This window comes from Wickerhamomyces anomalus, assembly GCF_001661255.1.
Source record: "Wickerhamomyces anomalus NRRL Y-366-8 unplaced genomic scaffold WICANscaffold_4, whole genome shotgun sequence".
NCBI lineage: Eukaryota > Fungi > Ascomycota > Saccharomycetes > Phaffomycetales > Wickerhamomycetaceae > Hansenula > Hansenula anomala.
The window spans coordinates 765,169-779,358 of record NW_017567113.1 but is presented as its reverse complement, the minus strand read 5'-3'; the positions used below and the strand labels follow the sequence as shown (position 1 = coordinate 779,358).

At 31.8% G+C, this 14,190-nt stretch overlaps 9 protein-coding genes across 9 annotated transcripts; 5 read left to right on the top strand and 4 right to left on the bottom strand.

Annotated features, from left to right (window-relative positions):
• Positions 1 to 69: 69 nt before the first annotated feature.
• On the top strand, positions 70 to 867 carry POP4 (RNase P/RNase MRP complex subunit; the record flags this gene model as incomplete). The annotated part of the gene is made up of 1 exon (XM_019181941.1): positions 70 to 867. The coding sequence occupies one exon, from the start codon at positions 70 to 72 to the stop codon at positions 865 to 867; it is 798 nt and encodes a 265-aa protein (XP_019038112.1).
• Positions 868 to 981: 114 nt separating this feature from the next.
• Positions 982 to 1,476, bottom strand: WICANDRAFT_79449 (uncharacterized protein; the record flags this gene model as incomplete). Its single annotated transcript, XM_019184894.1, has 1 exon — positions 982 to 1,476. One exon carries the CDS (start codon positions 1,474 to 1,476, stop codon positions 982 to 984), a length of 495 nt encoding a protein of 164 aa, XP_019038111.1.
• Positions 1,477 to 1,980: 504 nt separating this feature from the next.
• WICANDRAFT_84605 (40S ribosomal protein eS27) lies at positions 1,981 to 2,633 on the bottom strand (the record flags this gene model as incomplete). The annotated part of the gene is made up of 2 exons (XM_019185743.1): positions 1,981 to 2,226; positions 2,631 to 2,633. 2 exons carry the CDS (start codon positions 2,631 to 2,633, stop codon positions 1,981 to 1,983), a joined length of 249 nt encoding a protein of 82 aa, XP_019038110.1.
• Positions 2,634 to 2,961: 328 nt separating this feature from the next.
• Positions 2,962 to 4,608, top strand: WICANDRAFT_63409 (uncharacterized protein; the record flags this gene model as incomplete). The annotated part of the gene is made up of 1 exon (XM_019183542.1): positions 2,962 to 4,608. One exon carries the CDS (start codon positions 2,962 to 2,964, stop codon positions 4,606 to 4,608), a length of 1,647 nt encoding a protein of 548 aa, XP_019038109.1.
• A 254-nt stretch (positions 4,609 to 4,862) lies between these two features.
• On the top strand, positions 4,863 to 6,464 carry WICANDRAFT_63408 (uncharacterized protein; the record flags this gene model as incomplete). Its single annotated transcript, XM_019183541.1, has 1 exon — positions 4,863 to 6,464. One exon carries the CDS (start codon positions 4,863 to 4,865, stop codon positions 6,462 to 6,464), a length of 1,602 nt encoding a protein of 533 aa, XP_019038108.1.
• Positions 6,465 to 6,522: 58 nt separating this feature from the next.
• WICANDRAFT_63407 (uncharacterized protein) lies at positions 6,523 to 7,158 on the bottom strand (the record flags this gene model as incomplete). Its single annotated transcript, XM_019183540.1, has 2 exons — positions 6,523 to 7,000; positions 7,055 to 7,158. 2 exons carry the CDS (start codon positions 7,156 to 7,158, stop codon positions 6,523 to 6,525), a joined length of 582 nt encoding a protein of 193 aa, XP_019038107.1.
• Positions 7,159 to 7,298: 140 nt separating this feature from the next.
• On the bottom strand, positions 7,299 to 9,143 carry CDC9 (DNA ligase (ATP) CDC9; the record flags this gene model as incomplete). Its single annotated transcript, XM_019185742.1, has 1 exon — positions 7,299 to 9,143. One exon carries the CDS (start codon positions 9,141 to 9,143, stop codon positions 7,299 to 7,301), a length of 1,845 nt encoding a protein of 614 aa, XP_019038106.1.
• Positions 9,144 to 10,095: 952 nt separating this feature from the next.
• PFU1 (Pfu1p) lies at positions 10,096 to 11,732 on the top strand. The gene has a single exon (XM_019186422.1). It carries the CDS (start codon positions 10,257 to 10,259, stop codon positions 11,646 to 11,648), a length of 1,392 nt encoding a protein of 463 aa, XP_019038105.1. The 5' UTR covers positions 10,096 to 10,256; the 3' UTR covers positions 11,649 to 11,732.
• A 250-nt stretch (positions 11,733 to 11,982) lies between these two features.
• Positions 11,983 to 14,190, top strand: WICANDRAFT_55151 (glycosyltransferase family 39 protein; the record flags this gene model as incomplete). Its single annotated transcript, XM_019182755.1, has 1 exon — positions 11,983 to 14,190. One exon carries the CDS (start codon positions 11,983 to 11,985, stop codon positions 14,188 to 14,190), a length of 2,208 nt encoding a protein of 735 aa, XP_019038104.1.

The window sequence follows — 14,190 nt, the reverse complement described above, 5'->3', positions numbered from 1 at the left end:
ATGATCATGAAAAAAAAGTGAAAAAAAAATTACTTCTACGAAATTAAACCACCCTATTTAACCAAAAAAATGGATAGAAAATACCCTTTGGAATCCCTAATTCTATCGAGGTCCTATGAGAACTCATCCAAAATCAATGAGCTATTAGAACAAAGATATGCTCTTAACGATAAACCATTCCTTGTGTTGAGACCTACAGAAGGTGAACGTGAAAGGGAACAAACATTATTGACAAGAGTGAAAAATAGTAAAATTCAACATCAAAAGAATCAAAAAAAGGATCAAACTAAAATCGTATTCAAGAGATATATCAAGAAATCTATATATTTACAGAAAAAATTGAAGTCAAGGTTGAATAAATCAAATATTGATGATGTTTGTAAATTAAAAGAGTTTAAGAAAATACCACATTTTGAAGATTTTCTTAAATTGAATGAATTATGGATTGGTTATATCCAAGATTTATTACAATTGGATCTACAAAATAAAAGGAACATAAGTGTGCCTCAAGTGTTGACAAAATTATCATCTGCAGATTATAATGGCTGTTTTTTAAGGGTATTGAAAAGTAAAAATTCTGTAAATATTGGTAAAAATGGGATAGTTATTTATGACTCCAAGAATTTTTTCATAATTGTGGAACCTAGAGATGCTAATGATCCTAAATCTATTGGTGGATTGAAAATGATTGAAAAAAAAGGTAGTGTTTTCAGTTTTGTTGTTCCATTGTTTGATATTCAAAATGAAGAAATTGATGCAAATGATGATAATTATCTTGAATTTTCAATAATTGGATCAAGATTCCAATTCAGAGCACCAGATCGATCAGGGAAGAAGTTTAAATCGAGAAATGTTGATGATTTATGAGTTACAATGTTGTTCACAAAATGTATTATAATATAATCTAAAAAAAAGGACACACACACACTTCAATCTTTATAAAAACTCAAGTTCAATTAAATATTTCAATCAGTCTGTCAATCATTTACCCTTTTTCAAAAACTTTGATTTCTTGGAACGTCTATTTGATTTATCATTGAATTCCTCATCCAACCCCATTGACTCATCATCAACATCACCAACAGCATTATCTAATGCATCCACTTGTTTCCTCAACACGTTTTTACTCAAGACACTTGACATTTGATAGTCAGTAACTTCACGTTCTAATTCATTCACATCCACAACGTCACTAGAATCAACTTTGTCCTTGTTGTTATTGTTCCCCTTGTTGCCATCGTGTTTAATTTGATGGGGTTTAGATGTTCTGCTCAAGGCAGCCACTTCAGCATAGGATAGTTTCTTGATATCAACCTCCACAAAGTCACCTTCTTCGTTATGGTTCATTGAGATGACTTTTGTCTTGTCAATCTTGTTGTTGTTGTTGATTGGTTGTTTCGTGTTTTCTGGGGCATTAACGGCAGCAGCTTGTTTCCAAAAATTGAAAGGGGTGTTGAATAAGTTTAGTTTGAACATTGTGGTAGATAATAATAATAAATAATAACGATTATAATAATGGTTTTCTTAAGGATTCCTCTTTAATTGATCCTTTTCCTGGTTCAAAACAAGTTCAAAATCTAATTCAAATCTCGGTTTCGATAACGAAAACGTCACAAAACAAAAAATAAACACGGTACGCACCACATCAGCCTAAATTTTAGGATTTTAGTTTAATTTTGACACATTTTTGAAATTTAAAGCAGTTGAGATTTTAATTAGCCTAGGTTGGATTGAATTAAGTTAAACTACAAGCAATTTAGTTAACTAAAAATTATAAATACTCTCCTAAAAATACAAGAACCATAAACGATATTTAATCCAGTGAATTAATAACAAATTACCAATCTATTGTGTGCAAGATAAAACAATAAAAAAGGTTGAAACCCTTTTATAAACTTTTAAATTCTCCATAAAATCATGACCAATCAATCTCTCCCTTACCAATCTCTTTCTTCTCTCCTCTCAACTCTCTCATTCCATCTACTTTCTACGGAATGAACAACCTTCAGTTAATCTAGCTTTACCACCAGTTGGTTGTGATAAGACAGTGGCACATGAATCACAAGTGACTGCAGTTTGAGCATGGGAGAAAACAGTGGTGATGTTCAAACAACCTGGACATTTGACATCCATAAAGAATGAACGTGGTGATTGAACCAATTGTTTTAATTTGTGTTTTCTAGCTTCTGAAGCAGCAGTTGGATGCAATAAATCTTGAACTAAAACCTGTGAAATAGTTAGTAAAACTGTATCAAATTTTCTAAATTTTTCAAGGGGAAAAGAATCATCAGCTTTGAGCATTAGAAAAAAACTGACAGAGGTTGCCTTTATATGATAGACATTTTCTGTTTTTACAATCACATTTTCCAAAATTTTCAACTTGTGAACTATAACTACGATTCACTTGGATACTTCTTCTCTTCTTGAAATCATTATTGTGTTGTTTTCTTACTCTTTGGATGTATTTTCATTCTTTATTCATGTTAACACTCTTGCCTTTTCTATTCCTGATCTGATTTCTACAAAACCCATGTCTCTCTCTGATTCTCTGATTCTCTCTGGACAAGCTCTCTCTTCTGAATACTCTTTTCTGACTTCTTTTCCCTCTCTCTTTCCTCTTATTGACGTACCATGTTGACACTATTGTTCTTATGAATAAAGAGCTTTTAATTCAATCTCTAGTTCAATTTGAAAAAAACAGGCGCTTGTAAATTTTAACCATGATTTTTTTTTTGGGAAGGCGAAAGAAAAAAAGAAAAAACAGGTCACATCACATCCGAACACCAAATGATGAGGAGAGATTAGGGTTATGATAATTATATCACGTGATTATATTTTTGATTTGATTAGGGCTCAGATCTGGAGATTTTCAATTTGACATAAACAAAGACAAAGGCAAAAGAGAATGAATTGATATTGAATTGGATACATTCAGGTTTAAAGTGGTTGGAAAGGTACAAAATGGTCTCCAAAGATCACTCTCCTCCTCCAAAAGCTCACAAGAAACATAAGCAATTACAGAAAATCAAATCAACATCACCTACAAGACAAAACATTTCACCAATTTTGAAACCAATTGATCAATATCTTGATGATTTAAATGACAGTTATATCACCGATTTCAAATCTGACATCTATTCAAACATATCCATAGTTTCATCTGACATTGATCGTCTTTCTCAAAGTTTCAATTCAAAAGTTAAGCGCCATTACCAATATTTAGTTAAACTATTACCAATTTTAATCATTTTCCTACCTTCATTGTTGAAAATATTCTTCCCCAAGATTATTAAATTTGGTAATTTGGAAATTGGTGATAATAATAACAATCCTTCAAATATACTTATTGATTTTTTTTCAATCTTGTTAATATGTTGGATAATAAAATTCTTGTTGGATTGGCCTTGGAAATGGTATTCACAAATTAATGAAATAAAGCAAAAATTGTATACATTATTGGAATCAGATGTTAATTCAAATAAAGACTTCACCAAATTAACTAATCAAAGTTTAACAATCCTTAAAATTCAACAAATTGTTTCCCTGATAATGTGTATTGGTTCTCCTTTCCTAAGTGGTGTTTTATTAGTTTTAGCAAGAGATTATATTGTGGTTATTGGTAATGATGAATCAAGTCAGGGGAAAAGCAGTTTGATTTTTTCTGATTTGAATATTGGGATTTTCGTTAGTTGTGGTATAATTAGAGTTATTATTCAAATTTCTGAGCATATTCAACAATCAACTGCATCTATTGAAATTAAAACTGAAAAACTGATTAGTGATTCAAATCATAAAAATTCTTTGGAAATTGAACGAAATAATAGTAACCGTGACTCAAATATGATTTTGGATAGATTAAATCATGTGGAACAACAATTAAACCAATTAACTCAAAAGTTTGATAATTTTTATAATACAAACAAATTAAGTATTGATAAAAATTTAACATTCCTTTCATCAAAACATTTTAAAATCCTTGAAAAAGAGATTAATGAATTACATTTCAACCTCCACACCAAAACAAATGATTTAGATAATAAAATCCATACAATGATGATATCACAAGACCAGTCACCCCAGAAAACAACAAACACACAACACTCTTCACTCCATGGAATCCCTTTATCACCAAAGAAACCTTCATATATTGGAGGTGGTTCAAATTCAAATAATTCATTCTTCCCATTGGAGCAATATTCGAAAATTTCCAAACAATTACCATCACCACTGTCAAGATTGGGTCAATTTTTCCCCCTTTTGGATGATTCAGATAGTAGTGATGGTAATGATAAAGCATCTAATGAAATTGCAATTAAAGAATTATCAAACCTTGATGCTATTCATAAATATGACCTAACTTCAAGACCTATAGTGGAATATTTATTAAATTTCCCATTTTTGTTCAGGAAATTAGTTTGGAAATTGATTAGTTATGTCCCTCTAAGTGTTTTGAAGAGTATTTATTTCATATTGTTGAGTATTTTGGATATTTTATTAGCAAAAGCTAATACTAATAATGATGAAAATGATGAGATGAAGGTTAAATTGATTAATAAACAACATGAGCCACTTTTTGATGAGTCTTTTGAGGAGATAATCACAAGATGAATGATGAGCTTATTCTAAGTTGCACTAGCTAGATTTAATGATAATTGCATGACTTAATGAATGTGTTTTTTCACGTAGTTGAAATTTTTTTATGTCAACTTTTCTCGAAGATAAAAACAAAAAACCAAAAAAACATAACAGAATTGATTAAATCTTGAACCAAATTCAACACCATTTTAACCATTAATTGTGACTTTTGAACAGGGCGGCTGGCCACCAATCAAGCAAGGAACAGATCAATAATCTCACAGAAAATGTCCACTGAAACAGACACCAAAACTCAGCAAAAACGCTCTCTGACGGATGTTGATATCGCTGATTTCATCAATTTAGTATCCAAAAAACGATTAAAACAAGTTCAAGAATCCCTTACAACTGATCAAATCGCTTCAATAGGATTCAGTGCTAGTCAATTGTATGAGGCTGTTAGTCGGATTGTGGAATATCCTACAAAGTTCCAAATCGATGATTTCAAACAATCAACTTCTGATAAAAGACTGTTGTATCTATTACAAAGTCCTGAAGTGCATTTAGCTCTAGAATGGAAATATCAATATGATTTAGGTAGATTGGATATTTTCAACAAGATTTTAAAATTTGATAAAAATGAAGGTTTAGATTTGAAAGATGATGATATTGTGTCGAAATTTATTAATAATGCTCAATATTTCTTACCATCAATTCCTCAAATTGAAGATGAAGAATTAAAGCAAACTTTCCATGATGGTGGAGATTTGAAACTGAACAATTTAAGCTCATATGGTAAAAGTTATTTCAAAACTATTGTGGATAGTTATCTAATTCAAAGATTTAGTGATCGTGAAATTAGAGACATGTCAGTTTATACAACAAATCCAAAAATTGCAACTAAATGGGCTCAACTTTATCAATTACCTCTTAATGATGATATTCCACCTGCTGATATGTTTTTCGCTTATATTGGTGCCCTAGCATCTGAAATCCCATATAATACTGATCGGGATTTGAAATCTGAGATTAAAAATTGGATGACTATTATTTTGGAACCAATCTTAATGTGTTTTGATAATGCAAATGAATTAAAAGTTAATGGTAAAGATGAGATTAGATCAAGATTAGGAAATGTTGAATTTAGAAACATTTATAAAAGTACACATCCTGAACCTATCTATATTGTTCAAATTTATGCTGGTGGTGAAATTTTGGTTGGTACAAGTAGCTCAAAATCTTTGGCTGAAGCTGAGGCAAAAGCTTCCACTGCTGCTCTTTATGATGCTCCATTACTTGATAAAGTTGAAAGAATCCTTGATGATATTAAAAGAGAAAGTATGTCAGTTTCTCCTTATATTGAACCTCAAGCTTATAATAATGGAGTCACAGGTGCTCCTGTTGGTATTGCTCCACAACCTGTTCATCCTCATCCAATATATCCAGATTACCAACAACAACAACCACAGCAACAACAACAACCTAATGGATACCCAATGGAACCAACAAACGCTGTTGTCCAACCAAATTATATGACACCTCAAGATCCAATGCAAGCATATCCACAAACTTTAATTAATGAAGAATATCAACGTAAATTACAAGAAGAAAGTGAATCAGTCTTGGAAGCACCTTCTGTCACAGATGAAGCTTCAATTGATTCATCATCAAAGGAAAAATTAAATCAATTGTTAACAAAAAGAAGAATTGGTCCCGCTGAATATAAAACAGCTAAATTGAATAATTCAGATGTTCAAGTAACTTGTTATATTGAAAACATTCCAATTGCTAAAGCCGTTTCCACCAACAAGAAAAAAGCTGGTCAAATTTGTGCACAATATATTTTGAATTATCCTGAATATTTCCTACAAAGATTTGCCGGAAGATAAATAAATTATTATATATTTGCTAAATTCATTAACAAATGCATGAAGTTATGACAGTTATTTATTCAGTCTTTATTCTTTTTTTCGATTCATTATCATGATCCTCCGTACTGGCTCTTCTCTTCCTAGTCCCAAAGTCACCATTAATCAACTCTGGATGATTTCTTTTAATCCAAGCAGATCTACTCTGTGGGTCTGTCTCTTCAACATGATCTTGTAAAAGATGTACAGCAAGATCAGTCAATGGATAAAGTTCCTCCAAATGCTTTGGGAAAGATCCATCATCTGTTATAAGCACCCCTAGTATTTTCTGTAGTTGCGGTTTTTGCGATATTATTGATTGTAAACGTTCTTTTGAATCTGATGTATCATGTTGATGATCGTGTAACCGATCTATTAATCCAAGGATATCTGTGATGGAACCAATCTTGTTGGATAATGAAATGTATTCTTTTCGAAGATTTGTATAGTTGGAGAAAAGGTTCTCTGAAGTGCCTATCACATTTGAATATTTCTTTGATAATTTTTCATATATTTTACTGATATTGTTAGATGGGGTTGATTGGGAAAAGCTCATGAATTGGCCAACTTACGCATAACTTTTCGGTTTTTTCAAGCTTTTCAATGGTTGGAAATCACTGATTTCTGATTTTGGCTCGTTATTCGTTATTTCTGATTTAGGCTCTGCGTCTGACATTGTATTGGCTTGGTTTTTTATCACTGTGTTTTATCAATGGTTTTGATGATGTTTTCCTCAACTTTTCGAATTATCAACACCTTTGTGAATTCGCGACACCAGTGCTACAAACCAGATACTATTCAATGCTTTTATTACTACTATTGCTGAGCAGCTTGTTTCTCATAGAACTCAACAACTTGTTCACTGGACGTGGCATCTTCAATGTTTTTATCGTCTCTGATCCTGATAAATCTTGGGAATCTTAGTGAAACACCACGACCAAACACTTCGGCACCAGCTTTATAAACAGGACTTAGAGATAAATCAGCAGTCAAGACTTCAAACAACATGGTTGGCTCAAACCAAACATCTGGCTCAGCACTGGAATCATAAGTATAATAACTTTTCGCCTCATCAATTTCAGTTTTGGATAGTTTTTCATATAATGTTTTCAACATTTCATCTGAAAACCCAGTACCAATTTTACAACAGGTTTCATATTCACCTGAATCTTGATTATAAGATGCTAATAAGAACCCACCATAAGTACCTGTTCTCTTACCACGACCATAATAAGCACCGACGACAACTAAATCTAAAGAATCACCAACACCGGCAAGATAATCTTTTTTCAATTTCAACCAGGAATTACTTCGTTGACTAGGTCTATATGGATCAGTATCTAACGTCTTCACCATTAAACCTTCACAGGCACTTTTAACAGATTCATCTAAGAATTGTTGAAGTTCCTCCATATCAGAAGTTATTTTACTAGTGGCAAATTGGAACTTCCCTGGTACAGGTTTCAACACTTTATAAAGTTGAGCTCTTCTTTCCCTTAGTGGTTTATTAATTAATGGTTCATCATTATAACACAACATGTCAAATGCGAAAAGACACACTTGAACTTTGATATCTTCAGTTTGAACATCTTTTCTTTTTCTAGTGGATAGCACTTGGAATGGTAGGATTTTTTCATCAACTCTACTCCATGCAACAGCTTCACAATCCAAAATTAATGATTTTGTAGGTTGATCCTCTTTTAGAAAACCTTTAACACTATCAATAATATCTGGATATCTTTGAGACATATCTTCGGAATTTCTTGAATAAACTCTAACTTCACCATTGTTTAATAAATGCACCTGGGCTCTTTCACCATCATATTTATATTCACATGTAAATTCTTCACCATTGAATCTATCCAATACTTCAGTTATAGCCTTTGTAGGTTTTGCCAACATTGGTTTCAATGGGATACCTGGTTTTAAAGTACAATGTTTACCCAAGTTCAAAACACCATATTTAATAGCAGTGGTGATTAATACTTCATAATTTGGAACTTGACAAAATGCATCCCTAATAGCTTCTTCAGCTTTAACAAATAACTCAGGTGTTATACTCTTCAATTTTTTACCCTCTTGTAACTTTTCATGTGTAACTAATGCCTTGGCTAATGATATCAAGACGGTCTTCTCAGCTAACCCAATTCTTAATTTCGATTCTAATGATCTAATCAAAAATTTAGCTTCTAAACCTTGAGATGCAGTCAACATTCTTTTAATAATGTTAATTTTCTTTGTTTGAGAATCTTTACCTGAAGCTTGTGAAATTTGCTTCAAATTTGCGAAAACGGTATCAACAGTTAATGGTTTTGGTTTAAACATTGTTGGTTGAACAGATCTCGCTTGTAATGCAATAAGACCCAAATCACCAGTTTCTCTATATTTGGCTTTAACATGAGCTGTTGATTTCCCTGTACTTTCACTAATTGTCTTGATTAAAATGGTTTCACCAAGACCTAGTTCTAAACCTTCATAATCAGGTCCTAACCTATTCATGAATAAATATGTTATTGGGACTAGGTCATTTGGATTTGTTTGCAAAACCTTAAGAAAGAAATCTGAAGTGTATTGAATAATTTCAAGTCTTTTGGTTGTTTGTTCAATTTTATCAAATACTTCCACAACGGCAGCATATGGAATTGGTTTATCAGATGTCATTTTAGTTTCTAGTTCAGTTGTTTCTAATTTTGTCATGTTGATGATTTTTTTGGCTTCAGCCATATCTTTCTTTTCAGTTTCTGAATCATATTCTAATTCATCTTGATCAGAATTTGTTGGTTCTTCATTTTCTTTTGGAGAACTTTTAGATACATCTTCCTTTGGAGATTCTTTAGAAGCATCTTGCATTGGTTCATCTTGATCCTTCTCAACTTGTTGTTCCAACTTTTCAGTCAATTTTGAATCTTGCTTATTTTCAACTGGAATTGTCTTAACATCAGCCTTTGGAGATTTTGCAACTTTTTGTTTCTTCCTTTCCGGGGAAGGACTTCTACTCTTTGGTTTCTTCTCTTTTGGTGCTTGATCTTTATCAGCATTCTTTTGCCTTGAAAGCATAGAAAATATATCACGTTGACCAGACATTATTCTTGCTTTATTGATGCTATGGTTTTTGAATTTACTCAGTAATAGAGGGTGAAGAGAGCGATGGAATAAGTTGGGTATCCTTGTCAAAGTGAGTCCTCTTCTGATCCAATTGAATCTATTCATGAATTTGGAGTGACTTCCTGGAGGTTTAAAAAATTGATGTTCTGTTTATTTGTGATTTTTTCACGTATATGAATTTTTCGTGTCTCTCCAAAAAAGCGCGTCTTTGATGGTGGAAAGAGTTTGAAATGATAGTTTTGAGGTGAATTTGTTTGTTAATGGTCTTTTGAAAGTAAATGATTAAAAATTTTCAAATTGAATTGATATATTCACCACTTCTTACAAAATTTTTAGCCATTTTTATCGTTTATGACCAGTCATTTTAATCAAATCGTAGTGTCACAAAATATCAAAAACTCCCCAAAAAGGAAATTCACCAAATCTGTAATTCGCGAATTCAATTTAAAAAAGAAAGTGATTAACAACCAAAAGCATTTTAAAGGCTTTGAAAGTCAGAAATTTTGCACTTCAAGGTGTTAATCAGCTTTAGATTTCCTAGTTCAACGGTCTTTCTCGTACTAATATAGCTGCTGCTTTATTCCCTATTTACACCCACGTTACAGGTATTTTTTTTGGTGCTTTAAATCAAAAAGTCCTTCTCTGGTGGCTAAATTATTGGAATTGACAATGGCTAACAAGAGAAGACCAAAGAAGGCCAGGGTCCCCTACAGACGTTATGGGCCTGGTGGTGTCATAATCAGGAGTGACAACAATAACAAAACACATGGTTCAAGTGATGATGAAGACGAAGAAGAGGAAGAAGTCAAACAAAGTGACGTTGTGAAGAGTGGCCACTATGATTTATCTTCAACTAGTGCCTACTCTTCAACTTGGCCTGTTTCTAAATTTCAAAAGATTGATGTATTGAAATTTGCAATCATTGGTGAAAAGATCAAAAAAGGTGAATTGGTTGAATTCCCTGTTGATTTTGGACATTCAAATCATCAAAATATGACCAGCACTGATGACAAAAATCTTAAATTACCAGTTGAGATCTTACATTTGATTCTAAAATATGTGGAAAAGATAGATCCTAAATACTTAAGGGTTTGTAAGCTGTTTTATCATCTTTATGCACCAATTTTATATGAAAGACCACAATTAGATTCCTATAATTTTTTCCAATTTGTGGAAACTCTAAGTTCAATCAAAAATAAAGTTGGTAAACTCGTTAAAGTTTTAGATTTATCAACAATTATCCAAAGTGGTAAGAATTCATATGTTTCTAAATTGCTTAGAAGATGCTCAGCTAATTTGGAAGTATTTGTGGCACCTCAAACGAGTTTTGGTTATGCACCATTAGTTAGTTTGAGAGGTTGCAAAAAAATAAAAGTTCTTGATCTAAGACTTGTCAGTGAAACAATGAATTTGAAGGAATTATTTTATTCAATCAAAAACTCAACAGATTTAACCCACTTGTCATTTCCAAGATCTTCTATAACATGTGAAACCTATGATGATACATTTTGGCCTCCAAATCTATGGTACTTGAGATTAAGTGGTGGTATATCAGATGATTTCATAATGAGTTCAACTTTACCAAAATCAATCACAAGATTAGAATTTGCCCATTGTCCATTATTGAAAGAATTTGCCATGTATCAACTATTGGCAAAATTTGGTGAAAATTTAACACATTTATCAATCCAATATCCAATGCCAGGATTAAATGAACAATCAATGGATTATATCTTTACATATTGTCCAAATTTACTTTTTTTACAAGTCACTGTGGATTATTGTTCGAGATTTTTATTTTCAGAGGATTTATTGCCAAAATTATTCAACAAAGAGAGACCTTTGAAAACATTATGGATTGATTCAAGTGGTGCATTGGGTCAAGGTACTAAAATCCATCCTGATGATTTAACAATTGCCCTGATGGAGGATAGACTACCATGCTTGAAGAATATTAGAATCACTTCAAAATTAGGATGGGATCTAAACAGTGATGATGTTGGTGATTTAATCAATGTTCTTGAAGAACGTGATGGTGGACTTTACATCAATTATCATTAAAAAATCAGCTTCTCCTTTCATTTTTTTATGAAACTTTTTCATATTTTTACACAATTTACCCCTTTTTACGACGTTATGACTTCCCCTTTTAATATTACTGTTATTGTTATTCTGAAAAATCATTTTACTTGTATAATTTAATTCATTTATATTGGAAATAAAAATTATGTAATCATAATAACGCGGTACGTGCACTCCATCGCCAAAAATTCGCGCCCTTTCAAAAATGACAGCGAAACCAAATTTCATTACAATTGTCAACGTTACAAAACATTTGAAAAAGGTGCCAACTAACCAAGACCAATTGGATCTAAAGGCCATATTATAGAAAATAATGGCTAAGAAGAAAGTTATCACACCTCCAGGTGCGAAAAAAGTGCAAATCAACAATACAACAACCACATCATCATCATCAGAATTACCACCAAATTATAAAAAAGGTATAAAGAGACCATATTTCTCCACAATAATCCCAGAAAAGGACATCCTCGATGCAAAGAGCACAAAGTTTGATTACATTATAGTTACTCTCCTAACAATACTTGGTTTTTATATCAGAATCATAGGAATAAACAAACCAAACTCAATAATTTTTGATGAAATCCATATAGTTCGTCATGTTAATGATTATTTAAACGGGACTTTTTTCCTTGATATAACACCACCATTCAGTAAGATGTTTTATGCATTTATAGCTAGAGTATTGGGTTATAAAGGTGATTCAACAAATTTAACAACACCTGGTCAAAGTTTCCAAAATACTGATTTCCCATTCATTGGTCTAAGAACTGTTTCTGCAATCTTGGGTGCTGGTGTTGTTCCTTTAACTTTTTTCACACTTAGAAGTACTGGTTCCAGGCCATTAATTGCTGGGTTTGGCTCATTGCTTGTTGTTTTTGAAAATTCTTTTATTGTCTCTTCAAGATTATTTATGGCTGATTCTATTTCATTATTCTTGTTAGCATTAGGGATCTTTGCATTTAAAAAATTTCAATTAACTTCACCATTCACTAAGGATTGGGCAAGATTTTTGGTTTTGACAGGTATTTCATTAGGTTTAGGGATTTCTACAAAATGGATTGGATTTTCCACTATTGTATGGGTTGGTATTATCACAGTACAACAATTGTGGTATTTATTTGGTGATATTGAAGTTTCAAACTGTAAATTAGTCAAACATGTTTCATCAAGAATCTCATTATTATTGATTTCACCAATTGTGATATATTTAGGTGTTTTCGCTATTCATATTTTGTTATTAAACCAAACAACCCCAGATTCATCATTATTAACTACCCATTTCCAACGTACAATGTCTGGTAATGATATTTATGATTTACCTAAATACGTCACATTTGGAAGCACAGTTACACTTAGACATTCAGAATCACTTGGTGGGTTTTTACATTCACATCCATATCCTTACAAGAGTGGTTCACATAATCAACAAGTTACAGTTTTTGATTATAAAGATTATAATAATGAATGGATCATTGAACCAACTGGTAATGTTGATGAGAATGACAAGAGATTAAGAGGTGATACTGTTGTGAAATTAAGACATAAAAACACTGGTGCTTTATTAAGAGTTGATAATTTTAAACCACCAATCTCTGAACAAGAGTATGATTTTGAAGTTAGTTGTTTTGGTGATTATGAATACCAAGGTAATGATACTGATGTTTTCTTGTTGAAGATTGATGATGATTCCAAATCAAAAGATTTTGTTAAATCATCAGAAACTCAATTTAGATTATGGAACAAGAAGAAGAGATGTACAGTTATAAGTCATGATTTGAAATTACCAGAATGGGGGTTTGGACAACAAGAAGTGTTATGTATTGAAAGTCCAACTGTTGCAAGAACTTTATTTACAATTGAAACTGTTAAATATCCTCAAGATGTTGATTTCACTGGAAACCCTGAATTATTGGAAAAAGTTGAAGAGATTAAGCCATCATTTTGGTCAAAATTCCTAGAGTTGAATACTAAAATGATGAGAATTTTCCAATCCATAAAGCCAAAAAACAACAATTCACCAGATCCATCAAGTTGGCCAATGTTACCAAGTGGGTTAAGATATTTCACAAGACCTAAATCGGCAATATATTTCATTGGTAATCCAATCATTTGGTGGTTAAGTATTATGTTGATGCCAAGTTTTATATTTATTAGAATTGTTGATTTTTTCCGTATTGATAATAATACAAACAGTATTAGATATAAAGCCCATACATTGACTTTCCTTGTTGGTTGGTTTTTACATTTTATTCCATATGTTATAAATGAAGGTGAATTTTTCATTTCATATTATATACCTTCATTATATTTTGGGATTTTAATAATTGGATCCACATTTGAATATATTTATTTCAAGAATGCCAAATTGGGGAATACGTTGATTGTTATCACAATATTATTTGCATATTATTTCTATTCAACACTAACACCAATAACATATGGATCCAATTGGGATGTTACAAGTTGTCAACAATCAAAATTATTAGATACATGGAACTACAGTTGTGATATATATAAATGA

Coding starts and splice junctions, on each gene's coding strand:
- PFU1 (XM_019186422.1), top strand. CDS start 10,257: ATGGCTAACAAGAGAAGACCAAAGAAGGCCAGGGTCCCCTACAGACGT.